We start from the raw sequence: 27,457 nt of genomic DNA, 5'->3' as shown, positions 1-27,457 counted from the left end.
GACAGAGAAGGGGGAGGAGAAAAGGACTCAAAAGAGAACTGGGACCCTGGCCGGTTGGCTCAGCAGTAGAGCGTCAGCCCGGCGTGCAGGAGTCCCGGGTTCGATTCCCGGCCAGGGCACACAGGAGAGGCGCCCATCTGCTTCTCCACCCCTCCCCCTCTCCTTCCTCTCTGTCTCTCTCTTCCCCTCCCGCAGCCAAGGCTCCATTGGAGCAAAGATGGCCTGGGCACTGAGGACGGCTCCGTGGCCTCCACCTCAGGTGCTGGAATGGCAGGGTAGCCTCTGAGAAAGAACTCGGCCTCAGAACGCTCGGGCAGGACCAGGTGCTCCACCCAGAGGGCGTCTAGCTGGTGTGAGGTCTTTCTGGTTTCAACCCTTCGACTTCCCAAGGTAGAAAGGATGGTACTCCTGTTCCCACCGGCCCCCCACCCGGTAAACCCCTTCCGGCAGAGAAGCATTGGGATTCACAGAGAGCTGTTGTCTTTCTCAAGCCCACCAGTGACTAGCACACACAAGCATTTGTTTTCTAGAAGGTCACAGGAGGATTTGTGAGCTCATGTTTGGCCCTGCCTCAAAGGCAAGATGTTCCATGAATGCAGTACCTTGGGACTGAGATGGGGTAGCAATCCCTGGGTGGGCCCAGGCAGTTATGACCAGGTGACCTGCAAGGCACCGTGGTCATGTGAGGGGATAAAGGGTGTGGGCTTGCTCCCCATCTCTTGATTTAGAAGCTTGGGTCGAACCCCACCGTCCGCCCCGTCTTCCCTCTCCACCTACCCTGCTGGGCCTCCCTCTCTCCCTGCTTTGCTAAGAGGCTGAGGGCTGTCCAAAGCGTTGACCAAGACAAGGGTGAGCTCCCAGCCCACTTGGTATCTGGCAGTTCGAGGAGCCACCATCACGGTGGATGAGGATTCATTGCCAGCAGGAAGCCAGAGGCAGGGCCCCCCCAGTCCAGTGGCGCGCACCATTGGAAGCCGCACACAGACACTCCGGAGTATACGGCTCCCCCCAGGCACTTGGGTTTGGGATCTCACAGCAAAGGGGGACTGAGCGGGAGACGGCTGGCAGCTGCCTGTCCCACGGGGCCCCGGCAGCTGCTCTGCATTAGGCCACCTCGCTGCACAAACAGTCTCTTGCCTTTGGAGAAGTTAAGCAACATAGCCTCACCCAGTTGCTGTTTTCAACATTCTGTGTATGCAGAGTGAAAGATGCAGTTTGTGTAATGCACACCCTGGCTGGAGAGCCAGCCGTCACTGGCATGGCCACGCGGCCCGCGGGAGCCTAGAGGGCAGCCTGGTGCCTCCTGAGGGGCTTTGGGTGTACTCACGGCCATGGCTGGGCCAGCCTCTCAGGGTCTTCATTCTAAACTTTCTGCAAGCTCTCCACCAAGGGAGGGATCTCTGGGGCCTACTGCAGAGCAAGGGGCCTAATGAGGGCTTGGCGAAGCCACAGGGGCTAGAAGGAAGAAGAGGCCTCTGCTGGCCCCTGAGAAGGCCCCGTGCCATGGGCTTTACCTGCATGAGCTCATTGAATCCTCATACTGACCCTAGGAGGTAAACATGGAAATGACAACTGCTTGCAGATCACAGACAAGCCTGGGAGGGGCGGAGCCATCCACCTCTCCTTCACAGTGTTACAGTATTGCATAAGGTCCTGTGTCCGGGTGCCCCCCCCATGTCCCCTCGCCCCATTCTCAGCGTCCACTCCTGATTTCTGCCATCGTGGCCAGAAAGATTAAAAACGAGAATCTGCAGACTCTTGCAGACAGAGTTCTAGGTAAGCATTAAGATCTGTCCGTTAGATACATTGGCTAGGAAGTAATTACAGGCCTGGCTTGTGGTAGCACAGTGGATAAAGCCTCGACCTGGAACACTGAGGTCACCGGTTCAAAACCCCGGACTTGCCCGGTCAAGGCCCCTATGGGAGTTGATGCTTCCTGCTCCTCCCCTCTTCTCTCTTTCCTCTCTCTCTGAATCTCTCCCACGCTATCTCCCAAAATCAGAAGATAAGGAGCTGGCAAAGTTGAGAGATGTGAAGGGTCCTCGCCAAGTGGAGGGTTGGCATTTGCTGGGAGCAGGGACACTTGGGGCAGTGGTAGGAGGGATGGACGTGGGGGTGCGGCCCCTAGAGCCTGGCTAAGCTCACAGGGACCGCCCCTGTGAGCACCATCACACTCACCCCCCCAGATGGGCACCTGTGCTGGCCTCAGCCGTGCTCTCCCCAGCTGCCCACACTGGCCTGATACAAACTTTGCTCTGCTCTGCCCAGAGCCCTGCTTCACTGTCCTCCCGGGACCCCGTCCCAGGTCTTCAGGCCCCGAAGACCACAGGGCCCTGTCTACAGCGGATCTGTCGGGCACGGTGGGTCCTTGAGGCTGACCTGGCTTCCTGTCCTTCTGCCCACCTCCCCACCCCCACCCCGAGCAGCACTCTGAAGTCGCCCTGGGGGCGTGTTGACAACTGTGGGGTCTCCCTGAGTGACCCTGGCCCTAGCCGCCAAATCTAATTACACAGGAGCGCGTTGGTCCTTGGTTTCTGAGCCACTCAGCCACCTCCATCCCCCCCTCAGCTAGACATGCCAGAAATGAAGCTGATGTTGCAAAGCTCAGGTGGGAGACCCCTCCTCCACCCCAATGCCCCCGCCCACGCGGCTGGAGTGGGGGTGCTAATGCGAGACTTTCGGGGAGCCCTTTACGGCTTGTCCGGATGATAAGGGGGAGGGGTGCAGCGCTGCAAATGAGGCACGTGTGCACATCATTGCCCATCTGGAACACTTTATTGGTCTTACATGTCCAGCAAAGGGGCAGGGGTATGGGGAGGGGAGGCCCAGGCCTGAATGGTCATGGGGGCATGCACCCATTCACAGAGTAACAAGAGGGCTTCCGGGAGCACTTCTCCGCGGGGCTGGAGCACGAAGATGCTGAGCCAGGAGGCCAGGCATGGCAGCTTAGTGACGGGTCATCTGTAAGGAGGACACGGGGGTGGGGGCAGTGAGACCCTGCCCCCCGCAGGCCCAGAGGCCCCAGCCGGTCTTCTTGCCAACAAACCCAGCCCCATAACTCTCACCTTAGGCAGGCTGGGAGGGTATCGGCCTTTGAAAGGGTCGTCCTTCTGCAGAGACCTCACCAGGCAGGAGCGGCGGTGGGAGAAGGTGATGAAGCTTTGCTTGCCGTGGTAGCTTCCCATGCCGCTGTTCCCTGCGGGGAGGAGACGCTCAGGCCCAGGGGCCCCGGGACCCCCAGGCCCTCCGAGGGGTTGCTCGTCCCTTGGCTGTCCCTTTAGAGTAGACACTGGGAACCCAAGAGGCGTTTAACCCCAGCTACGGCACAGGACAGCTGTGTGACCTCGGCCGTGTTGCTTCTCTCAGGGCCTCCGGAACACTGGCCCAGGGCGCTAGGTGACCTACAGGACCCTCAAGGGTCTCAGGGTCAAGTGTGGCTGATGGATGTGCTGGCAGAGGTCAGAGGGCCACACCAGAAACATTAGTGGGAGTCGGAGGCCCATGCAGCTCTGGCCACTCCTGAACTCCCAGCCCATGGTCGGAGGGGACACTTGTAGGGGGCAGGTAGGCAGTTGACCTCCAGCCGAGACTCACCCACACCCCCAAAGGGCAGAGTGTGCACAGAGAGATGGATGATGACGTCATTGGCTGTCACCCCACCACTCGAGGTCTCTGCAATCATCTTCTTGATCACCTGCAACAGAACCAAGCCCTGGCCTCAGGATGTGGCCCCAGGAACCCCAGGCCCCTCCACCCTGTCTGGGGGCACCCTGGAGCCCCAGTGATGTGAGCTGGTGGAGGCGAAACCCCGGCTGTGGTCTGCTCCCTGAGCCCCCGTCGGGGTCTTATTGGGGGGAAGAGGACAACAGGTCCCATGACTGCACGATGGTCATCTTGTTCAAAGGTTAAGTGACTGACCCAGATGACACTGCTGGACAGGGAAGCTGGGATTGGAACCCAGGTCCACAGAACACAGACCCTGTTTACATTGAGTGCTATGCCCGGGAGCCCCGGAACTTGGAGGGTGGGTACCCCCAGCCACCTTGTCGTTATTGGAGAACACGTAGAGAGCCAGGGGCTTCTCACGGTGGTTGATGAACCGGATGGCCTCGTCCAGGCTGCGCACACACACAATGGGCATCACGGGCCCAAAAATCTCCTCCTGCATCACTGGGGACTCGGGGTCCACGTCCGTGAGGATGGTGGGCGCTGAGGCAGGAAGCAAACCAGAGTCAGCTGTGCCGACACGCTCGCCCGCCCAGCCAGTCTCGGCTTCCAGCTTGCCCCTGCAGCTCCCTTACTGGGAAGTCTGGGGAGGCTCAGTGAGGGGCGGGACAAGGCCTCCTCCCACCCGCTCCGCCTGGCAGACCCTGGGAGGAATCCTGGGCAAAGTTGTATGGAAGGGAGCCAGGTCCACACCTCAAAGGGGCGGGCACCGCACCCCACTGGCCACCTGAGCCCCTTCGAGGAGCTCTTGGGTTTCCTCGAGAACTGGAGGCTACGTGGGGCCCCATCTGGTGCCCCTCAGGCCCTGGTACCAGGGGCTCCTCTAGCTCCGCATGCCTGGGCCTCCGTGGCTGTGCTGCTCACACCCCCTGCTGGCGCGTGAGGATGGGCCAGGTGGGGGTGCTCCTCTCTGGGCCTTGTGGGCAGAGGCACTGCTGGGCTGGGACAGGGCTTCCCAGGGGCCCCGGCCCACCAAGAGCACCAGAGCCCGTGCCAGCTCGACCCCAACCCTCCATAGCGTTCTCTGCTCTGCAATCTCTGTGCCCTTTGCTACCAACTTGCTGGGACCCTGGCAGCGTGGGAAGGTGGGTGGGTGGGCAATGGTCTCCAAATGATGAGCGCACACACCTATGTATCGGGTGGCTGCGTCCCCGGTGCCCCCGTAGGCCACCTTCTGGCCCTCAATCAGGCCCATCACCCTCTGGAAGTGCCGGCTGTTAGCTATTCTTCCATAGTCACGAGACTTCTGGGCGTCTTCCCCGTAGAATTCCTGCGGAAGAGAGGTGACAGGCTTCAGGAAGGACACAGACTCTTGTCACAGCCAAAGGCTGCAGGGTGACAGCGACCCCAGCCTGGGAGAGCACATGGGCACTGCCTGGCCAGGGCGGTGGGCAGTGGCACCATGCCACCAACAACGCCTGGGAGGCCACAACATCAGGAGCACGCTATGGCTATCAGCACATCAGTGCCCGAGACGGCCCTGTTCCAGAGAAACACCTGCACGGTGTCTGGACCTCAGGTGAGGAGCACAGGTGAGTGTGCCCACAGGAAGGGACGGGGGAGGGAACCAGTGAGCAGGGACTGTCCTCGGGGGGCAGCGTTCTGGGCGGGACACTTTTTTACCCTTTATGCTTTTTAATCTTTTCCAAATTATCTACAGACTGTGGATTACTTTTATCAGAAAAAAGGGATCCACTGACCTGAAACTTGTGTACTCCTATGATCAATGCCAACCTGTGCAGTTTAATTTTCTAAATAAATTTTTTTTTAAAGTTGAGGAAAAAGGATCTAGTATATTCTGAAGTTCCCAGCTACCTCTCTGCCTTGAATCTTCACACACACCACACACACTTGTGGCCAACACTCACCTTCACAGCCTTTTTGAGCTTCTCCACGACTTGGTTCTGGATGGAGGGGTCACAGAGGATGTAGTCGGGGGCCACGCAGGTCTGGCCGCTGTTCATGTACTTCCCCCAGGCAATACGTCTGTGAAAACCCCAGGTTAGACTGTGTTTTCCTTTATTTTTATTTTTATTTTTTATTCATTTTAGAGAGGAGAGAGAGAGACAGACAGACAGAAAGGAGGAGCAGGAAGCATCAACTCCCATATGTGCCTTGACCAGGCAAGCCCGGGGTTTTTGAACAGGCGACCTCAGTGTTTCCAGGTCAACACTTTATCCAGCGCCTCCACAGGTCAGGCTAGACTGTGTTTTTCAAGGCAGGAGAGGCTACCTGAGAGCAAGCACCTTGTTCCATCAGCTCAGGACCGAGGCTCACGGGCTGAGTGCGCTAGGGGAGAGCTCTGTGGTCAGCAGAGGCCAGAGGCTATGAGCCTCCCAGCAGGGGTCTCCCTGTTGGTCCACTGGGTTCTGGATTCCGGACTGGACAAACTCTGAATGGGGTCCCAGGGGCCGGTGAGACCACACATGTTAACCTCACCAGAGACTGCGGGGGACTTCCGAGGGCATTATCCGGAGTGGGCAGCCTTTGAGCCTCTCTATTCCTGCCCTTCAGTCCTGCCCGCCGGGTGTCCCTGCTGCTGGGGCCCCGCCGCCCACCACCCAGAAGGCTATGCAGTGGGAGATGGAAATCAGGCAGAGCTCTGGCTAGACTTCTCCTCTGAGGGAAGCCTTCCTGGGTGCCCGCTCCTCCGTTCCCACACACCCACTTCCTCCCAACCCACCCACCCGAGCTCCTGGCCAGGACAATGGCCCTCTGAGGCCAGGAAATGGCTGTGTCACTCAGAGCACAACTGTAGTCCTGGTGAGACAGCGGGCAGTCAGAATGGGCACTCCAGCTCAGACAGGCTCCGAGCCTCCTTACCTGCAGGCAGTGTCCAGGTCACAGTCTTTGTCCACATAGCAAGGGCTCTTTCCACCCAGCTCCAGGGTGACAGGGGTCAGGTGCTTGGCTGCGGCTGTCATGACAATCTTCCCCACACCGGTGCTCCCGGTATACAGGATGTGGTCAAATCTCTGCTTGAGCAGCTCTGTGGTCTCGGGGACGCCCCCAGTGACCACCGGGTACAGATCCTTCCGTGCGAACAGAGAGGCAAGGCTCAGAAAGGACCACAGCCCCTGCTCACCCTGTCCAGGCAGCCACTGCCCAGTAGACATCCTCTCCTGGCTCAGCGGCTCTTTTCACCCCAACGAGGGAGGCCACTTCTCCTCACTCGCACAAGCAGCTGGGCTCTTTGCTATAAGAAGTCACTATCTTGCCTGACCAGATGGTGGCAGAGTTGACAGAGCATCCACCTGGAACACTAAGATCCTAAATTGAAACCCCGAGGTCGCCGGCTTGAGTGTGGGCTCACCAGCTTGAGAGTGGATTTGCTGGCTTAAGCATCGATTGGAGACATGACCACCTGGTTGCTGGCTTGAAGCCCAAGATCGCTGGCTTGAGTAAGAGGTCACTGGCTCATCTCAAGCCTCCCACCCCCATCAAGGCATGTATCAGAAAGCAATCAATGAACTATAACACCTCAACTACAAATTCATGCTTCTCATCTCTCTCCCTTCTTGTCGGTCTGTCTCTTTGTTCTTTCTCTCTCTCTCTGTGACTCTCTAAAAAAAAAAAGTGTCTCTCAACCTTGGGAAACCTGGTCTCAACACAGTGTCCACGTGTCCCTGAGAGCATCTCACCTTATCCAGGTACTGAGGGATGATGGTGGCCAGCAGTTTTGCCATGTTCTCGCTCACCTCCGAGGGCTTGATGACCACTGCATTCCCTGCAGAGCACACAGATGTCACTGTGGCCCCACCTCAAAGCCCTGCCCTCCCAGGGACCCAGCCTGGTGCCTCTTTCCATCTCCTGTGTCCCCGGAAGAGTGGACAGAGAGCTGTGGGCACCACGCCCAGGTCCTGACCACCGGTGCCGTGTGGCTGATGAGATGTGGGAAAAGTAGAAAGGAGAAAGGGGACAGAAGTGCCTGTAGCCCAAGCCAAACGAGATGACGGGTAAGAAAACCCTGGTACATCTTAGCTGATGCTGCCCAAAACCCCTCACACACGGCAGGGAGAGGCACCACCTGGCCATGTGAGACACGCTGTTCCCTGAGGGCACCAGGAGGCCCGGAATAAAATGTTTGGTTCCTGCAGTATCCTGTGGCACACAGACCCGACAAACTGCTGTCTGAGCCCAGGACCCCTCTCCTCACAACCCTGAGCCCCCCAGCCCCACTCCGCAGTGAGGACCAGTGATCCTCCCTCCGTCCCCCCGGAAGGAGGCCCTCGGTACCTGCAGCAATGGCGCCCACCATGGGCTGCACGGTGAGGTCGAAGGGATAGTTCCAGGTGCCAATGATGAGGACCACGCCCAGGGGCTCCGAGTGGATGTAGCACTCGTCCTGCTTGGTTTGGGCAGTCCCCTCCACGGGCTCATCCAGAATCCACTCGGGGAGCTTCTTAATGGCAAACTCAAGTTCTTCCAGGCAATACACAATCTCATCGTTGAACGCGGTCCATTCGTTCTATGGGGAGAGGTCTCTGGTGAGTTCGCCAGCCCCAGAGCTCTGAGTGGGGCAGCATGGGTCCTGGCTCACGGCTCCCAGCCTTGTGACCCTGAATAGCCCTGTTACGCTCCTAACCTCCTGTCTCCCAATCTGCACAATGCGAGCATGATCTGTACATCCTAGCACTGCAGGGTGGGCTCACTGAACAGAGCCAGCGTGTTCAAGCGCCAGGGTGATGGAGGCCATTCGTCATGGGCTCCCCAGGGGGACAAGCCAGAGAGGCACTGGGGGTATAAAGCTGAGCAGTAGCCATTGGAGCGGTGGGTCTTTGAGGGCTCCTTTCTGCCAGTGCTGGGGGTTGTGTGTGTGAGGGGTCCAAGCAGGTTTGGATACGTTGAGTTTAAGATGCTCTGAAGGGCAGTGAGTTGAGAGACATTATTGAGTGGAGGGAACCCGACCAATGAGTGTCTGGAAACACAGATTAAAATGGCACCTGACCCCAGGATGGAGCCCTAAGAAGACCACCTTCAAGAAGGGGGTGCAAGTAAGAGGGTGCCACAGAGAGAATTAGGAGGGAATCCAGGAGAAACGCCGCCACGGGAGGAAGGGAGTGCTGCTGGCGTCCTCGTGGAGTGGGGGGGAGGCTGCAGAAGAGGGGTGGGGTGTGGGGTGCGGGGGGATGGGGGTCGGGGCGAGCACCCTGTGCAGGTCCTCCGCCAGCGCGGCCGCGATGTCCTTCTCGCGCTCCTTGATCATGCGCCGCAGCGCCTCCAGCTGCTGCAGCCGGAACTGCAGGGGGCGGGTCTTGCCCGAGTCGAAGGCGGCGCGCGCCCGCTGCACGACCTCGCTGATTCTGCTCATGGTTCCTGCGGAGAGAGACAGCGCCGCGTGCAGCCGGGGACGGGGTGCGTGGTGTCCGCTTTCCCCGCCCCGTGCCCAGCTTTCCCCACGGCGGCGCCCTCACGGCCCCTCCAGCCGGTTCATTCCATAGGAAAAGGAAGATCCCAGAGCGCTGGCAGTCCCCCCCCCACATCCCCGCTGTCTGGACCCTTCTGGTCCTGTGGACACCCCCACCCCCACCGACACCGCCTGAGCCGGCGGCCAACTCGTCGGCACTGAGGGCCGGGTAACAGTGACACGAGACCCCACGTGGGACTACAGATGGCGGGTCCTCAGGGGTTTGCTGGGACAGCCTCTCCCGGCACGCTTCTGTGGGGAGGGGGGGCGGGGGGGCTGCAAGAGCTCCGCCCTATGGGCCAGGCCGACCCCCCAGTGGATGGCGCGCACAGGTGGTGAGTGCACACCCAGGCTGATGAAACAACACCTTAGCGTCACACGTCCGCAGTTATTCTCACTGATTCACTCGAAGGCAGAACCAGGCTTAGTCTTTAAACCAGTGCGCCCCCCGCGACCCAGGGAGACACGACGCGCTTGCCGGCAGAGAGCGGGGAGGCCATTCTGCTGCCGCACAGGGACCCTCGTGGACAAACTGGGCCGCCTTTGCATTTGACAAAGCCTTTCAAATGTTTTACTCCAGTGACCACCCGGTGGCGCAGTGAATACAGCGCTGGTCTGAGACACTGAGAACCCAGGTTCGGAACCGAAAGGTTGCTGCCTTGAGTTCGGGCTCACTAGCTGTTGCCGGCTTGAGCGTGGGATCATAGACAGGACCCCAGGGTTGTTGGCTGGACCCCAGGTTGAGCAAGGGGTCACTGGCTCAGCTGGAGCTCCCCCAGGACACCGCCTCGTCAAGAAACATACGAGAAAGCAATCAACGACCGACTAAATTGCCACAACTAGGAGTTGATGCTCAGGAGCCTATAGAAAATAATAGGATATTCTAAAGTGAATAAGAAAAGCTCATTAGGTGTGTTTATAACAGAGAAATACGGGAAACATTCTAATTGTTCAGCAGGAAACAATGTAAATAAACTATGCTGCACCTACGTAAGCTGCTGTGCAGTATTTAGGAGAGAGAGAGACAGAGCAGGTGTTCCAACACCTTCATAAAGGGAGCTACCTCCCTGAGCTGGAAGTATCCGCTGAAACGAGGGCTAAGAGAGAGAACAGGCTATAGAATAGCGGGAACACGCGGTGTGTACCTCCTCATGGGTGATGTTAGTGCTGGTCTTTGTGTTCACCTGCAGACCCTAGTTCTGATGGGGAGCTGGAGGGAGCCCTCTCCCTGGGTGCCCCTGCTGACCTTGAGCCAAGGCACACAGTCCAACAGCAAGGTCCTCCTTCCCTCCCTAACCTGCGGTCAACCCAGAGCAGCGGCCTCCAGGCATTGGCCACCAAGGCCGGGCGGCCCACGGCAGGATAGCCGGTGTGAGTGAGCCAGGGGGACCCAGTGAGAGGGCTTCGTCCTCCCCAAGTCCAGTGCTCAGCACTGCATGGTCTCTGGGAGGAGCCGCCTTCTGCCTCCTTTGTGGAGGGTGATCAACGCAGCGCCCCTCACAGTTATTACAAAGATTAACAGAGCAGAAACTGCCTCACGGTTCACCTGTCCCCCCAGTGAGAGCAGGGGAGTCCACCTTCCTACATCCCTGGGTCCTGCCCGGCTAGCCTGTAAGGACTTTGTCCCCAGGCATCCCCGTAGTTGGCTCTCCCACCATCACCCTTCTTCTCCTAAAAAAAAACTCTGCAACTGCTCTAGGTCCATTCTACAGTTGAGGAGAGTGAGGCTGGAATACTGTACATGCTCTGACTTTCGTCTCCGTTAGCAAGTGGCCTGGCAAAGTCAGTATTTGAACGGCTTCTATCTCTATCCTCAGCTCACGCCTTTTAACCACTGAGCTCTGCTGCTGCCCAGGGCGGTAAATCAGGGCTTCTCACCCATCATCGCCCCGGCCCCCCATTTCTCAGATCCTCAGGACCCCCACCGCCCTGTGCCAGGGTCGGATGCAGGGGATGGCAGAGTGGCCAGAGGTGGCTTCGGACCCTCAGGGCACCCAGGCCAAGACTTCTCATTAGAGACTCCTGGGGGTGAAGAGGACCAGCCACAGAGACGCACTCCGCTCCTAGCGCGGGCATTGGCTAGCTCTTCCCACCTAGGGAAGGAAAGAACTTGGGAGGAAGACAGGAAGAGGCGTACCTTTGATAGAGTCTCTCCTGGTGGCTGCAGCTCCCTGAATGAATGCTCTCCTTAGCCAAGAGGATGCATTTAAGGACCTTTTCCCCTCAAGCCCCGCCCTTCTCCAGCAAGCTCCGCCCTCCTCCCCGCCCACCCCGCCCACTCGGCCTGGGCAGCCCCACCCTGGAAAGTTGTGTAACCACACCAAAACAATGTTCAAATGTGGGGCGTAGCAACATCAGGGCCTGCTTCCTAGGAGTGCCAGCTTGGGGATTAGGCTTTCAGTTGTCTCATTTTGTCCTACTCTAAAATGCAAGAATGTGTCTTTGAGGGCTGGGTGGGGCTCACATCCAATCTTCAAAAAACGCCCTGCTGTGTTTGCCATGGGCGTGGGACATGTGGATTGATTCAGCCCCAACGGGACCTCTTCCAGGCTCCCAAAGTACAACTGCCAGAGGCCGTTCTCCGGGGTTGGTGATTACAGGAGGTCAATGGGTGAGGCTCGAGTCACAGTGAGTGCGCACGCAGCTCCGTGGAAGGGCACACCGCGGCCAGGCATGGTACCGGGGCCCCACTGAGGCGGAGGTCTCCAGCCTGGGGGCCTGCAGGCTGGGGGGGGGGGACGCTTTCTCCACTGATACGCGGATCCGCCGGCTTGTGGAAGAGCAGAGAGGAGTCCAGGAACCAGTGATGACTCCAGGGACCTCCCTCGGCGTGGTCTGGTCGTCCAGGACACCAGACACGCTTGGGAAGGTAGGCATCTGAAAGCCCCTTCCTCTGCCATTTAACAGATGTTGCTGGGCATCCGCTCTGTGCCCTGCGGTGCGGATGGAGGCAGATGTGTGAGACCACAGCTGGTCACTCCTCTACCCTCCCTTGAAGCGGTTTTCACTGTTTGTAAATCGCCTTCATCCAGCTCATCTCCTCCCTCATCTTTCAACATGAAGTTGACCCCCTCCACCCCAGAACCAGGAAAGCAGAAGGAAAACAAGCCAAGTCAACAACGACTTTGTAAAGTGATCAGATGGGGGCGGGGAGAGGGGTGGTGGGTGGCAAACTGGAAGCTTGTGTAAAGGGTGGTGTTGCTGTCACAAGCAGCAGCTCTTAAGTCCTGGTCACATGGAGAAAGGAGCTTTAAAACTCGTTTGTGTAGGACCTGGCTGGTGGCTCAGTGAATACAGCATCGGCCTGGGGTATGGACGTCCGGGGTTCGATTCCCGGCCAGGGCACCCAGGAGAAGAGACCATCTGTTTCTCCATGCCCACACCCCCTCCATCCCTCCCCCTTCCTGTTGTATCCCTGGGGGGGGGGTACTAATTTGAGACTTTGGGAGAGCCCTTCACTGCTTGTCTAGATGCTAATTGTTGTGAGGGATGGTGAAGGAACCGGTCTGTGTTTGTGGGGCGGGGGGGGGGGGGGGCGCAGGGCTGCAAATGAGGCACGTGTGCACATCACTGTCCATCCGGAACACTTTATTGGTCTTACAAGTCCAGCAAAGGGGCAGGGGTATGGGGAGGGGACCCAGGGCCTGCATGATCACGGGGGGGGGGGGGTAGGCACGGATTCACGGAGGAGGAAGGGGAGCCCAGGAGCACTTCTCTATGGGGCAGGAGCACGGGGATGCTGAGCAGGGGGGTCAGCCGTGGCAGCTTCCTCATCAGTCACCTGTGAGGAGGACAGGGGGTGGGGAGTGCAGTGAGGCCCCTTCCTCCCGCAGGCCCAGAGGCCCCCGGCCGGTCTCCCCCCCAACTCTCACCTTAGGCGGGCTGGGAGGGTATCGGCCTTTGAAAGGGTCGTCCTTCTGCAGAGACCTCACCAGGCAGGAGCGGCGGTGGGAGAAGGTGATGAAGCTTTGCTTGCCGTGGTAGCTTCCCATGCCGCTGTTCCCTGCGGGGAGGAGACGCTCAGGCCCAGGGGCCCCAGGACCCCCAGGCCCTCCGAGGGGTTGCTCATCCTTGGCTGTCCCTTTAGAGGAGGCACTGGGAACCCAAGAGGCGTTTAACCCCAGCTACGGCACAGGACAGCTGTGTGACCTCGGCCGTGTTGCTTCTCTCAGGGCCTCCCGAACGCCGGCCCAGGGCGCTAGGTGACTGTTGGGCAAATATGTTTGTAAAATTTGTGTTTTTTGAGTTTGGTCACTTTTATTGTTAAAAATGGTGCCAGGTAATCTGATCTGTGAAATTCCAAATTTTCTTCCTGCTTGGGGAGGGCCACTGTTTTGCTAATGTTTGCTGGAGGAGAGGTTTCCATGCCAGAGAGTGTTGAAAAGAGAGAGCTGAAGAAGAATAAGAGGCAGAAAGAAGCCATGTTTGCAGAGTGAGAGCAGAGAGTACACAGGATGCTGAGAGAGAAGCCATGTTGGCAGAGAGAGAGAAGGTGTGCAGATGGAGAACCAGAGCTGAGGGGCTTTTGCGAGCTCCGCTGAGACTGGTGGGGCCTCCGCTGAGACTGGTGGGCCCCTAGGAGGATCCGGAGAAGATTCTCCTGGTTATGGAACTGGAGAGTGTATCAGTGGCGTTGGGAGCCCTGAGTGAAGGGGAAGTGTTTTCCCTGTGTGTCTGCTCCGTCGACCAGAGCGAGACTTGAACAAAGGAAAGGCCCACCATTCTTTGGCTCCGCTGTTTCTTTACAGTCTGCCCGAATCCAGTGAGAACCTGCATGTGCATGGCCATGACGGTGGTGACTCCTGGCCATACAGAAACCTACTGGACCCTCGAGGGTCTAAGGGTCAAGTGTGGCTGATGGATGTGCTGGCAGAGGTCAGAGGGCCACACCAGAAACATTAGTGGGCGTCGGAGGCCCAGGGGGGCTCTGCCCCTCCTGAACTCCCAGCCCATGGTCGGAGGGGACACTTGTAGGGGGCAGGTAGGCAGTGACGTCCAGCCCAAACTCACCCACACCCCCAAAGGGCAGAGTGTGCACAGAGAGATGGATGATGACATCATTGCCTGTCGCCCCACCACTCGATGTCTCTGCAATCATCTTCTTGATCACCTGCAACAGAACCAAGCCCTGGCCTCAGGATGTGGCCCCAGGAACCCCAGGCCCCTCCACCCTGTCTGGGGGCACCCTGGAGCCCCAATGATGTGAGCTGGTGGAGGCGAAACCCCGGCTGAGGTCTGCTCCCTGAGCCCCCGTCGGGGTCTTACTGGGGGGAAGAGGACAACAGGTCCCATGACTGCACGATGGTCATCTTGTTCAAAGGACAAATGACTGGCCCAGACCACACAGTGCTGGACAGGGGAGCTGGGATTGGAACCCAGGTCCACAGAACACAGACCCTGTTTACACTGAGAGCTATGCCCGGGAGCCCCGGAACCTGGAGGGTGGGCACCCCCAGCCACCTTGTCGTTATCGGAGAACACGTAGAGATCCAGGGGCTTCTCGCGGTGGTTGATGAACCGGATGGCCTCGTCCAGGCTGCGCACACACACAATGGGCATCACGGGCCCAAAGATCTCCTCCTGCATCACCGGGGACTCGGGGTCCACGTCCGTGAGGATGGTGGGCGCTGAGGCAGGAAGCAAACCAGAGTTAGCTGTGCCGACACGCTCGCCCGCCCAGCCAGTCTCGGCTTCCAGCTTGCTCCTGCAGCTCCCTTACTGGGAAGTCTGCAGAGGCTCAGTGAGGGGCAGGACAAGGGGGTTATCTGCTCTGCAATCTCTGTGCCAATTTGCTACCAACTTGCTGGGACCCTGGCAGCGTGGGAAGCTGGGTGGGTGGGCAATGGTCTCCAAATGATGAGCACACACACCTATGTACCGGGTGGCTGCGTCCCCGGTGCCCCCGTAGGCCACCTTCTGGCCCTCAATCAGGCCCATCACCCTCTTGAAGTGCCGGTCGTTAATCATTCTTGCATAGTCACGAGACTTCTGGGCGTCTTCCCCGTAGAACTCCTGCGGAGGAGAGGTGACAGGCTTCAGGAAGGACACAGACTCTCGTCACAGCCAAAGGCTGCAAGGTTGACAGCGACCCCAGCCTGGGAAAGCACATGGGCACTGCCTGGCCAGGGCAGTGGGCAGTGGCACCATGCCACCAACAACGCCTGGGAGGCCACAACATCGGGAGCACGCTATGGTTATCACAGCACATCAGTGCCCGAGGCGGCCCTGTTCCAGAGAAACACCTGCCCAGTGTCTGGACATCAGGTGAGGAGCACAGGGGAGTGTGCCCACAGGAAGGAACGGGGGAGGAACCAGTGAGCAGGGACTGTCCTCGGGGGACAGCATTCTGGGCGGGACATTTTTTTACCCTTTATGCTTTTTAATCTTTTCCTAATTATCTACAGACTGTGGATTACTTTTATCAGAAAAAAAGGGATCCATTGACCTGAAACTTGTGTACTCTTATGATCAATGCCAACCTGTGCAATTTAATTTTCTAAATAAAATTTTTTTAAAAATTAAGAAAAAGGGATCCGGTATTTTCTGAAGCCCCCACCCACCTCTCTGCCTTGTCGCATCTTACCCCCACCCCCTGTGGCCAACACTCACCTTCACAGCCTTTATGAGCTTCTCCACGACTTGGTTCTGGATGGAGGGGTCACAGAGGATGTAGTCGGGGGCCACGCAGGTCTGGCCGCTGTTCATGTACTTCCCCCAGGCAATACGTCTGTGAAAACCCCAGGTTAGACTGTGTTTTTCAAGGCAGGAGAGGCTACCTGAGAGCAAGCACCTTGTTCCATCAGCTCAGGACCGAGGCTCACGGGCTGAGCATGCTAGGGGAGAGCTCTGTGGTCAGCAGAGGCCAGAGGTTATGAGCCTCCCAGCAGGGTTCTCCCTGTTGGTCCACTGGGTTCTGGATTCCGGACTGGACAAACTCTGAATGGGTCCCCAGGGGCCGGTGAGACCACACATGTTAACCTCACCAGAGACTGCGGGGGACTTCCGAGGGCATTGTCCGGAGTGGGCAGCCTTTGAGCCTCTCTATTCCTGCCCCTCAGTCCTGCCCGCCAGGTGTCCCTGCTGCTGGGGCCCCGCCGCCCACCACCCGGAAGGCTATGCAGTGGGAGATGGAAATCAGGCAGAGCTCTGGCTAGACTTCTCCTCTGAGGGAAGCCTTCCTGGGCGCCCGCTCCTCCGTTCCCACACACCCACTTCCTCCCAACCCACCCACCCGAGCTCCTGGCCAGGACTGCAGGCCCTCTGAGGCCGGGAAGTGGCTGTGTCACTCAGAGCACAACTGTAGTCCTGGTGAGACAGCGGGCAGTCAGAATGGGCACTCCAGCTCAGACAGGCTCCGAGCCTCCTTACCTGCAGGCAGTGTCCAGGTCACAGTCTTTGTCCACATAGCAAGGGCTCTTTCCACCCAGCTCCAGGGTGACAGGGGTCAGGTGCTTGGCTGCGGCTGTCATAATGATTTTTGCCACATTGGTGCCCCCGGTGTACATGATGTGGTCAAATCTCTCCTTGAGCAGCTCCGTGGTCTCGGGGACGCCCCCAGTGATCACCGGGTACAGATCCTTCCATGTGAGCAGAGAGGCAAGGCTCAGAAAGGACCACAGCCCCTGCTTACCCTGTCCAGGCAGCCACTTCCCAGTAGACATCCTCTCCTGGCTCAGCGGCTCTTTTCACCCCAATGAGGGAGGCCACTTCTCCTCACTCGCACAAGTGGCTGGGCTCTTTGCTATAAGAAGTCACTATCTTGCCTGACCAGATGGTGGCAGAGTGGATAGATTATCTACCTGGGATGTTGAGGTCCCAGGTTTGAAACCCTGAGGTTGCCATCTTGAGTGCGGGCTCATCTGGCTGGAGCGTGGCTCCTCTGGCTTGAATGTGGGATCACAGACATGACCCCATGGTCGCTGCTTGAGCCCAAAGGTTGCTGGCTTGAAGCCTAAAGTTGCTTGCTTGAGCAAGGGGTCACTGACTTGGCTGGAGCCCCCAGTCAAGGCACATATGAGAAAGCAGTCCATTAACAACTAAGGTGCCACAACTATGAGTTGATGCTTCCCATCTCTCTCCTTTCCTGTGTGTCTCTGTCTCTCTTTGTCTTTCTCTGTGTGTGTGTGTGTGTGTGTGTGTGTGTGTCTCACGTAAGAAAAAGAAAACATGAAGTCATTATCTTTCAACCTCAAGACCTGGCTTCAACACTATGTATCTTGTGCCCTGGAGAGCACCTTACCTTATCCAGGTACTGAGGGATGACGGTGGCCAGCGTGTTCGCCATGTTCTCACTCACCTCCGAGGGCTTGAGGATCACTGCATTCCCTGCAGAGCACACAGAGTCACTGTGGCCCCACCCCAATGACCTGCCCTCCCAGGGTCCCAGCCTGGTGCCTCCCTCCATCTCCTGTGTCCTCGGAAGAGTGGACAGAGAGCTGTGGACACGACGCCCAGGTCCTGACCACCAGTGCTGTGTGGCTGATGAGATGTGGGAAAAGTAGAAAGGAGAAAGGGGACAGAAGTGCCTGTGGCCCAAGCCAAATGAGATGACGGGTAAGAAAACCCTGGTACATCTTAGCTGAGAGCTGCCTGACCCTCCACACACAAGGCAGGGAGGGGCATTATCTGGACATGTGAGCCTGGCTGGTCCTTGAGGACACAGGACACCTGGCTAAAATGTTTGGTCCCTTCAGTATTCTGTGACACACAGACCCGTCAAACTGCTATCTGAGCCCAGGACCCCTCTCCTCACCACCCTGAGCCTCCCAGCCCCACTCCGCAGTGAGGACCAGTGATCCTCCCTCCGTCCCCCCGGAAGGAGGCCCTCGGTACCTGCAGCAATGGCGCCCACCATGGGCTGCACGGTGAGGTCGAAGGGATAGTTCCAGGTGCCAATGATGAGGACCACGCCCAGGGGCTCCGAGTGGATGTAGTTCTCGTCCTGCCTGGTTCTGGCAGTCCCCTCCACGGGCTCATCCAGAATCCACTCGGGGAGGTTCTTGATAGTGTAGTCGATCTCGTCCAGGACATACACAATCTCATCGTTGTACGCGGTCCATTCATTCTATGGGGAGAGGTCTCTGGTGAGCTCGCCAGCCCCAGAGCTGAGTGGGGCACTATGGGACCTGGCTCACGGCTCCCCAGCCCTGTGACCCTGAATAGCCCTGTTACTCTCCTAACCTCCTGTCTCCCAATCTGCACAATGCGAGCATGATCTGTACATCCTAGCACTGCAGGGTGGGCTCACTGAACAGAGACAGTGTGTTCAAGCGCCAGGGCGATGGAGGCCATTCGTCATGGGCTCCCCAGGGGGACAAGCCAGAGAGGCACTGGGGGTATAAAGCTGAGCAGTAGCCATTGGAGCGGTGGGTCTTTGAGGGCTCCTTTCTGCCAGTGCTGGGGGGTGTGGGGGGACCAAGCTGGTTTGGATACGCTGAGTTTAAGATGCTCTGAAGGGCAGTGAGTTGAGAGTCATTAGTGAGTGGAGGGAACCTCACCAATGAGTGTCTGGAAACACAGATTAAAATGGCACCTGACCCCAGGATGGAGCCCTAAGAAGACCACCTTCAAGAAGGGGGTGCAGGTAAGAGGGTGCCACAGAGAGAATTAGGAGCGAATCCAGGAGAAACGCCGCCAAGGAAGGGAGGGAGTGCTGCTGGCGTCCTCGTGGAGTGGGGGAGGAGGCTGCGGGGGGGGCAGGGTGGGGAGTGGGGTGGGGTGCGGGGGATGGGGGTCGGGGCGAGCACCCTGTGCAGGTCCCTCTCCAGCGCGGCCGCGAGGTCGTTCTGTCGCTCCTTGATCATGCGCCGCAGCGCCTCCAGCTGCTGCAGCCGGAACTGCAGGGGGCGGGCCTTGCCCGAGTCGAAGGCGGCGCGCGCCCGCTGCACGACCTCGCTGATTCCGCTCATGGCTCCTGCGGAGAGAGACAGCGCCGCGTGCAGCCGGGGACGGGGTGCGTGGTGGCCGCTTTCCCCGCCGGGTGCCCGGGACTTGGGGGCTACGGGGCTGCGCCCTCACGGCCCCTCCAGCCGGCTCATTCCATAGGAAAAGGGAGATCCCGGGGCGCTGGGGAGAAGGGCATTGTGTCGCCTGGGCAGCCCCCCCAGCCCCGCTGTCTGGACCCTTCTGGTCCTGTGGACACCCCCACCCCCACCGACACCCCCACCGACACCGCCCGAGCCGGCAGCCAACTCGTCTGCACTGAGGGCCGGGAAACAATGACACGAGAACCCACGTGGGACTGCTGATGGCGGGTCCTCGGGGCTTTGCTGGGACAGCCCCTCCCGGCGCGCTTCTGTCCAGGCCACCCCCCCCCCCCACACACACACACACACAAGAGCTCGACGCGCCCGGCCAGGCCGACCCCCCAGTGGATGGCGGCCACAGGTGGTGAGTGCACACCCAGGCTGATGAAAGGACACTTTAGCGTCACACGTCCGCAGTTGTTCTCAAAAGCACTGATTCACTCGAAGGCAGAACCAGGTTTGGTCTTTGAATCAGTGCGCCCCGCCACCCAGGGAGACACGAAGCGCTTGCCGGCACAGGTCTCGCAGCGCTTCCGATTTCCACACACACGAGCGGGGAGATTCCTGCTTCCGCACCCGGAGCCGTGTCAACAGACGGGGATGCCTCTTTCTGAGAGCCATTTGGCTACATTCAGCAAAACCTTTAAAAGGTATTACTCGGTGGCCAGTGGATAGAGCATCGGCCTGGATCGCTGAGGACCCATGTTCAAAACTTCAAGCTCGTTGGCTTGAGAAAGCGGTCACTGGCTCAGCTGGAGGGCGCTTCTCCATGCCCCTCCCTCCGCAAGGCAATCAATGTACAACTAAGGTGCCAGAACTGAGTTGATGCTTCTCATCTCTCTCCCTTCCTCTCTCTCTCTCTCTCTCTCTCTCTCTCTCTCTCTCTCTCTCCTTTCTCTCTATATTCAGGAGCTTACACAAATTAATAGCATTTCTAAACGTTCACGAATAAGAAAGTTCATCAGGTTTGTTTATAACAGAGAAATACTGGAAACATTATAAATGCTCATCAGCAGGAGACAATTTAAACTATGCTGCACCTATGTAACTGCTGTGCGGTATTTAGGAGAGAGAGCAGGTGTACCAGCACCTTCGTAAAGGGAGCCCTCTCTCTGAGCCAGAAGTATCCCCTCCATGAGGGCTAAGAGAGACAACAGGCTAACCTAATCAGGCAGTGGCGCAGTGGACTGGGACACAGAGGAGCCAGGTTCAAAACCCCGAGGTTGCTGGCTTGAGCGCAGGCTCACCAGCTTGAGTGTGGGGTCGCGGCTTGAGTGTGGGATCGTAGACATGACCCCATGGTCGCTGGCTTAAGCCCCAAAGTCGCTGGTTTGAAGCCCAAGGTTGCTAGCTTGAGTCTAAGGTCACTGGCTTGAGCCCAAGGTCGCTGGCTTGAGAAAGGGGTCACTCACTCTGCTGTAGCCTCTTGGTCAAAGTACATATGAGAAAGCAATCAATGAACAACTAAGGTGCCACAACAAGGAATTGATGTTTCTCATCCCTCTCCCTTCTTGTCTGTCTGTCCCTATCCCTCTCTCTGTCTCTCTGTCTCTGTCACAAAAAGAAAGAGGGGGGGGGGACAGGCTACAGAACAGCAAGAACTTGGTGTGCACGTCCCTATGGGCACCATTACTGCTGGTCTTTGTGTTCACTGTCTGTAACACTTAACTTTTGTGTAATGAGCTTGCAACTTTTTAAAAAATATCTGTTAACTTTTTGAATAACGAGAATCGGTAATAGGCAATACATCCTCCTGTTAGAAAATGTAAAAGTTACTAAAAAAAAGGAGGTCACAAAGATAAGTAAGGCTCACTTCTCCCTCTGAAATTCCATACTGTCCTCCCAGAGATAGTCACCCATGTGTAAACATTGTATAACTTCTAATATCAGAAGAAAATAAATAAAAAGCGCTGGCCCAGTAGCTCAGTGGGAGCATTGTCCACATGCACCAAGGCTGCAGGTTTGATCCCCAGTTAGGGCACATGCAGGAATCAACCAATGGAGGAATAAATAAGAGAAACAACAAATTGATGTCTCTCTCTCTCTCTCTCTCTCTCTTTCTCTCTCTAAAATCAATAAATAAAAACCTATAGCCTGACCAGGCGGTGGCACAGTGGATAAAGCATCAGACTGGGATGCAGAGGATCCAAGTTTGAGACACCGAGGTCGCCAGCTTGAGAGTGGGCTCATCTGGTTTGAGCAAAGCTCACCAGCTTGGACCCAAGGTCTCTGGCTCGAGCAAGGGGTTACTCAGTCTGCTGAAGGCCCACGGTCAAGGCACATATGAGAAAGCAATCAATGAACAACTAAGGTGTTGCAATGTGCAACTAATGATTGATGCTTCTCATCTCTCTGTGTTCCTGTCTGTCCCTATCTATCCCTCTCTCTGACTCTCTCTAGCACTGTAAAAAAAAAAAAAGTAAAAAATTAGAAAAAAACCCACCTATATAATTCTGTTAATCCATGCCACCGCAATGAATTAAATTAAAAAACAAATACAAAAGAAGACAGGCTAAAATAATAATAAAATCAATTAATAAACATGAAGCCCTGCCCTGTGGCTCAGCAGATAGAGCACCATCCCAGAGCGCCAAGGTTGCCGGTTTGATCCCAAGGTCATCAGCTCAATCCGGAGGTCCTGTCTGAGAAGGAATCAATGGGGGCCCAACTACATGGAATGAGTTGGTGCTTCTCTCTCTTTCCCCCTTCTCTCTCAAATCAATAGAAAAATAAATAAATAGATAAATAAATATTAAAAAGAAAAGAGCCCTGGCCCAGTAGCTCAGTTGGTTAGAGCATTGCCCCAAAATACCAGGGTTGTGGGTTTGATCCCCAGTCAGGGCAAATATAGGAATCAACGAAAGGGCCCTGGTAGGTTAGCTCAGCAGTAGAGCATTGGTCCGGCATGTGGGAATCCCAGGTTTGATTCCTGGCTAGGGCACACAGGAGAAGCGCCCATCTGCTTCTCCACCCTTCCCCTTCTCCTTCTCTCTGTCTCTCTCTTCCCCTCCCGCAGCCAAGGCTCCACTTGAGCAAAGTTGGCCCGGGCGCTGAGGATGGCTCCATGGTCTCTGCCTCAGGCCCTAGAATGGCTCCAGTTGCAATGGAGCAATGCCCCAGATGGGCAGAGCATTGCCCTTTGGTGGGCATGCTAGGTGGATCCTGGTCAGGTGCATGTGGGAGTCTGTCTGACTGCCTCCCCGCTTCTTACTTCAGAAAAATACAAAAAAAAAAAAAAGAATCAACCAATGAATGCATCAATAAGTGGAACAATAAATAGATGTTTCTCTCTTTCTCAAATCAATAAATAAAAATAAAAATAACAAAAACAAAAACAAGGTTATTTCCATTTTGCAAAAAAGTTATATACACCAGTGGTCCCCAACCTTTTTTGGGCCATGGACCGGTTTAATGTCAGAAAATATTTTCACGGACCAGCCTTTAGGGTGGGATGGATAAATGCACAAAATAAAATTATGCAACCGGCTTAAAAACTGTGGTATTTTAAAATATAATTGTCGAACTTACGAGACAAGCATCAAGAGTGAGTCTTAGACGCATGTAACAGAGGGAATCTGGTCATTTTTAAAAAATAAAACATTGTTCAAACTTAAATATAAATAAAATGGAAATAATGTAAGTTATTTATTCTTTCTCTGCAGACCACTCCCAAATGGCCCATGGACCGGTACCGGTCCAAGGCCCGGGGGTTGGGGACCACTGATATATACCATATATATGTATTTATACCACATATATAATATATGTGGGGAATGTATGTATATATGGTATATATACTATATGTCATGCATGTGTATGTATGTATTATATTTACCATATATGGTATGTATTATTATATATGGTATATATGTTTTTCAAAAAATAGAAATAGCTCTGTGTGTGTGTGTGTCTGAGTGTGTATGTTCCTGTTTGAATTTCAGAAAGTGGTGTCTGATTCCTTCCACTGTCTCTTGTCTCCATGGTCCTGACCCCACCCTCAGCTTTCTGCACAGGTGGGGGGGCTGTTGGCATCCAGGACGCCCCAGCCTGAAGGTGTTACAGACCTTCCCTAGTTCTGATGGGGAGCTGGAGGGAGCCCTCTCCCTGGGTGCCCCTGCTGACCTTGACCCAGCCACACAGTCCAACAGCAAGGTCCTCCTTCCCTCCCTAACCTGCGGTCAACCCAGAGCAGCGGCCTCCAGGCATTGGCCACCAAGGCCGGGCGGCCCACGGTAGGAGAACCTGGTGTGAGTGAGCCAGGGGGACCCAGTGAGAGGGCTTCGTCCTCCCCAAGTCCAGTGCTCAGCAGTGCGTGGTCTCTGGGAGGAGCTGCCTTCTGCCTCCTTTGTGGAGGGTGATCAACGTAGCGCCCCTCACAGTTATTACAAAGATTGACAGAGCAGAAACTGCCTCAAGGTTCACCTGTCCCCCCAGTGAGGACAGGGGAGTCCACCTTCTTACGTCCCTGGGTCCTGCCCGGCTAGCCTGTGCGGACTTTGTCCCCAGGCATCGCCGTGGTTGGCTCTCCCACCATCACCCCTCTCCTCCTAAAAAAACTCTGCAACTGCTCTAGGTCCATTCTAGAGATGAGGAGAGTGAGGCTGGAATACTTTACATGCTCTGACTTTCGTCTCCGTTAGCAAGTGGCCTGGCAAAGTCAGTATTTGAACGGCTTCTATCTCTATCCTCAGCTCACGCCTTTTAACCACTGAGCTCTGCTGCTGCCCAGGGCGGTAAATCAGGGCTTCTCACCCATCATCGCCCCGGCCCCCCATTTCTCAGATCCTCAGGACCCCCACCGCCCTGTGCCAGGGTCGGATGCAGGGGATGGCAGAGTGGCCAGAGGTGGCTTCGGACCCTCAGGGCACCCAGGCCAAGACTTCTCATTAGATGTTCCTGGGGGTGAAGAGGACCAGCCACAGAGACGCACTCCGCTCCTAGCGCGGGCATTGGCTAGCTCTTCCCACCTAGGGAAGGAAAGAACGTGGGAGGAAGACAGGAAGAGGCGTACCTTTGATAGAGTCTCTCCTGGTGGCTGCAGCTCCCTGAATGAATGCTCTCCTCGGGCCAAGAGGATGCATTTAAGGACCCTTCTCCCGCAAGCTCCGCCCTTCTCCCCCGCCGGTCCGGCCTGGCAACCCCACCCTGGAAGATTGTGTAACCAGACCAAAAACAGTATTCAAATGTGGGGTGTAGCATCATCAGAACCTGCTTCCTAGGAACCCCGGCTTTGGGGATTAGGCCTTGATTGATTCAACCCGAGGTGGACCTCTCCCAGGCTTCCAAAGTGCAACTAACTGCCAGAGGCCATTCTCCAAAGAGGTCAGCAGGTGAGGCTCGGGTCACAGTGAGTGTGCACGCAGCTTCGTGGAAGGGCACACCGTGGCCAGGCATGGTACCGGGGCCCCACTGAGGCGGAGGTCTCTCGCCTGGGGCCTGCAGGCTGGGGCGGGGGGACGCTTTCTCCACTGATATGCGGACCCGCCGGCTTGTGGAAGAGCAGAGAGGAGTCCTGGAACCAGTGATGACTCCAGGGACCTCCCTCGGCGTGGTCTGGTCGTCCAGGACACCAGACACGCTTGGGAAGGTAGGCATCTGAAAGCCCCTTCCTCTGCCATTTAACAGATGTTGCTGGGCATCTGCTCTGTGCCCTGCGGTGCGGATGGAGGCAGATGTGTGAGACCACAGCTGGTCACTCCTCTGCCCTCCTCGGAAGCGGTTTTCACTGTTTCTAAGGTGCCTTCATTCACTTCATCCCCTCCCTCATCTTTCAACATGAAGTTGACCCCCCCCCCAAGAACCAGGGAAGCAGAAGGAAAACAAGCAAAGGCAACAATGAATACATAAAATAGTCAGATCCCTCCCCCCCCCCGCACCCGGCATACAGAAAGCTTGTGTAAATGGTGGTGTTGTCATTGTTGTCACAAGCCGCAGCTCTTAGTTCCTGGTAATGTGGAAAAAGAAGCCTTATAACCTATTTATGTCAGCCCTGGCTGGTGGCTCAGTGGATAGAGCATCGAGCCGGCATATGGACATCCCGGTTCAATTCCCAGTCAGGGCACACAGGAGAAGCAACCATCTGCTTCTCTCCCCCTCCCTCTCCTCCTGCTCTCCTTCTTCCGTTCTTACAGCCAGTGGCTTGATTAATATGAGTTTAGTCTGAGGATAGCTTAGAGCACATCAGCCTCAGGTGCTAAAAATAGCTCAGTACTTAAGCATCGGCCCCTGATGGGGTTGTCAGGTGAATCCTAGTGGGAGTGCATGAAGGAGGATTCTGCCTCACTATCTCCCTCCTTCACCTAAAACAAACAAACAAAAAACAAAAAAAAACTTTTTTGTGTCTTTGGAAAACAAAATCTTTAGATTTTAAGATTTTTAAAAAAATTTTATTATTGTTCTGGTTAAGTTTCAGTTCCAGCAAGGCTTGAGTTGTCATGAAAAGTGTTGCCGATACATGCTTTTTAGATTTCAATCTTTGCAAGCCCTAATCCGCCAGGGCCTTTGCACCTGCTAGTGTCTCCCTGGAATGCTTCTCCCTCTGTTCTGCACGACGATCACCCTTATTCCTGTTCCTCTCTCAGCTTCTCCGATCTCCCCACTCGCAAGTAATACCTTCCTTGCTTCCAGTAACCTGTCACAAATTCCAGTCATACATTTGTTTGTGTGACTAAGTTTTTTGCTTAAATTTCTCAAGGAATGGTTAGATTAGACATAGATGTTTGGAAGGGGAAATGACTTTTTTTTTTTTAAGAACGGAAAGTAAAAAAAAAAACCAAAAACTGAGCGGTAAGTCTGTGGGATCGTCTTCCTTTGTGTTAGAGGTAAGGTAGGAAGGAGAAGCTCGGCACACAGAACACGGGGGAACACAGTGCGCTGACCGCGGGGGAGATGGCCCCGCCTTGTTCCCGAGCGGGGGCGGGGCAGCCGGAGCCACACGAGGGTCTGTCGTGCAGCTGGGCCCACGGGCAGGAGGAGAGTGAACTTGGCCGGGGCTCTGATCCCTCGCGGTGCTGAGCTTGCACACCCCAGCATCAGAGGTGAACTGGAGGTGAGGTAGAAAAGCCTCTTGGAATTAGAATGTCAAAGTAAAGCCTTTGACCAGATCCCGCAGTGCCCGGCGGAAACCTGAAACTGCCTAGTTTGTTGAACCCATAAACTCTTCATTTGATTTTTCTTTTTTTTTTTTTTTTACAGAGACAGAGAGACACAGAGAGAACAGATAGGGACAGACAGACCAGAAGGGAGAGAGATGAGAAGCATCAATTCCTTGTTGCGGTTCCTTAGTTGTTCATTGATTGCTTTCTCATATGTGCCTTGACCAGGGGACAGGAGGGCTGCAGCAGGCCGAGTGACCCCTTGCTCAAGCCAGCGACCTTGGGCTCAAGCTGGTGAGCTTTGCTCAAACCAAATGAGCCCGCGCTCAAGCTGGCGACCTCGGGGTTTCGAACCTGGGTCCTCTGTGTCCCACTGCGCCGCCGCCTGGTCAGGCGAACCCGTAAACTCTTAATGCATGCACAACCCCTCTGGTGAGGGAACAGAGACTGGACTCTTTTGTGAACATGGAATGGAATGTTCCGGAACATCTAAACCCCCGGCCAAAAGGGAACTCTCTCTGGGTGCAGCCTGGCAGGTGACCCCAATCAGCAGACACTTAATTGAGCCCTTGTTTGGAGAAAGGCCACGCGCCCAGAAGGGGCCGTGGGCTGGACCAGAGGTCTCGCAGCCTGAGTCCGGTGAGTCCGGAGAGGAGGCTCAGCAGCGGCAGCTTGACGATCACCTCCCCCCCACCACCCCCAGGGCCCCCCCACCCAGGCGCAGTGCCAAGGCCCGAGGCAGATTGAGGTTGGTTGAGCCCCGGGCTAAAATATAGGGCCTCTTAAAAAAAAAAAGGGAGAGAGAGAGAGAGAGAGAGCCTGACCAGGCGGTGGTGCAGTGGATAGAGCGTCGGACTGGGATGCCGAGGACCCAGGTTTGAGACCCCGAGGTCCCCAGCTTGAGCGCGGGCTCATCCGGTTTCAGCAAAAGCCCACCAGCTTGAGCCCAAGGTTGCTGGCTCAACAAGGGGTTACTCGGTCTGCAGAAGGCCCGTGGTCAAGGCACATTAAAAAAAAAAGAGAGAGAGACTGACAGGGAAACTAAAAATACATGGTAGCCATATTTTTAAATAAATAAAAAATATTATGCACTATTAATGTGAAAATTGCATGTAGGAAACCAAACTTGGTGTCATTAGAAAAAAGTGTCAAGTTGGGGCTCTGCGGGAAATTCAGAAGTCGGGGCCCAGGGCTCGCGCCCGCGG

At 56.2% G+C, this 27,457-nt stretch overlaps 2 protein-coding genes across 2 annotated transcripts; both read right to left on the bottom strand.

Moving 5' to 3' along the window:
- Positions 1-2,766: 2,766 nt before the first annotated feature.
- Positions 2,767-11,360, bottom strand: LOC136327299 (aldehyde dehydrogenase, dimeric NADP-preferring). Its single transcript, XM_066264369.1, has 11 exons — positions 11,271-11,360; positions 8,876-9,042; positions 7,963-8,194; positions 7,368-7,453; positions 6,550-6,758; positions 5,595-5,712; positions 4,855-4,996; positions 4,043-4,209; positions 3,595-3,694; positions 3,066-3,196; positions 2,767-2,961 (listed from the first exon to the last, which is right to left on the bottom strand). The coding sequence occupies exons 2-11, from the start codon at positions 9,035-9,037 to the stop codon at positions 2,947-2,949; spliced, it is 1,362 nt and encodes a 453-aa protein (XP_066120466.1). The 5' UTR covers positions 9,038-9,042; positions 11,271-11,360; the 3' UTR covers positions 2,767-2,946.
- A 1,344-nt stretch (positions 11,361-12,704) lies between these two features.
- Positions 12,705-24,308, bottom strand: LOC136327297 (aldehyde dehydrogenase, dimeric NADP-preferring-like). Its single transcript, XM_066264368.1, has 11 exons — positions 24,170-24,308; positions 18,880-19,046; positions 17,966-18,197; positions 17,373-17,458; positions 16,502-16,710; positions 15,743-15,860; positions 15,004-15,145; positions 14,594-14,760; positions 14,144-14,243; positions 13,006-13,136; positions 12,705-12,914 (listed from the first exon to the last, which is right to left on the bottom strand). Exons 1-11 carry the CDS (start codon positions 24,237-24,239, stop codon positions 12,849-12,851), a joined length of 1,488 nt encoding a protein of 495 aa, XP_066120465.1. The 5' UTR covers positions 24,240-24,308; the 3' UTR covers positions 12,705-12,848.
- Between the last annotated feature and the right edge of the window lie 3,149 nt (positions 24,309-27,457).

Source organism: Saccopteryx bilineata, chromosome 2 (genome assembly GCF_036850765.1).
Source record: "Saccopteryx bilineata isolate mSacBil1 chromosome 2, mSacBil1_pri_phased_curated, whole genome shotgun sequence".
Taxonomy (NCBI): domain Eukaryota; kingdom Metazoa; phylum Chordata; class Mammalia; order Chiroptera; family Emballonuridae; genus Saccopteryx; species Saccopteryx bilineata.
This window is presented reverse-complemented; position numbering and strand designations above follow the sequence as displayed.

Coding starts and splice junctions, on each gene's coding strand:
- LOC136327299 (XM_066264369.1), bottom strand. CDS start 9,037: ATGAGCAGAATCAGCGAGGTCGTGCAGCGGGCGCGCGCCGCCTTCGAC. Junction 6,759..7,367: donor TCCCTCAGTACCTGGATAAG/GTGAGATGCTCT, acceptor TTCGCACGGAAG/GATCTGTACCCGGTGGTCAC. Junction 4,997..5,594: donor AGCTCAAAAAGGCTGTGAAG/GTGAGTGTTGGC, acceptor TCTCTTCCGCAG/GAATTCTACGGGGAAGACGC.
- LOC136327297 (XM_066264368.1), bottom strand. CDS start 24,239: ATGCATCCTCTTGGCCCGAGGAGAGCATTCATTCAGGGAGCTGCAGCC. Junction 17,459..17,965: donor GGTGGGCGCCATTGCTGCAG/GTACCGAGGGCC, acceptor TGTGCTCTGCAG/GGAATGCAGTGATCCTCAAG. Junction 15,146..15,742: donor AGCTCATAAAGGCTGTGAAG/GTGAGTGTTGGC, acceptor TCTCCTCCGCAG/GAGTTCTACGGGGAAGACGC.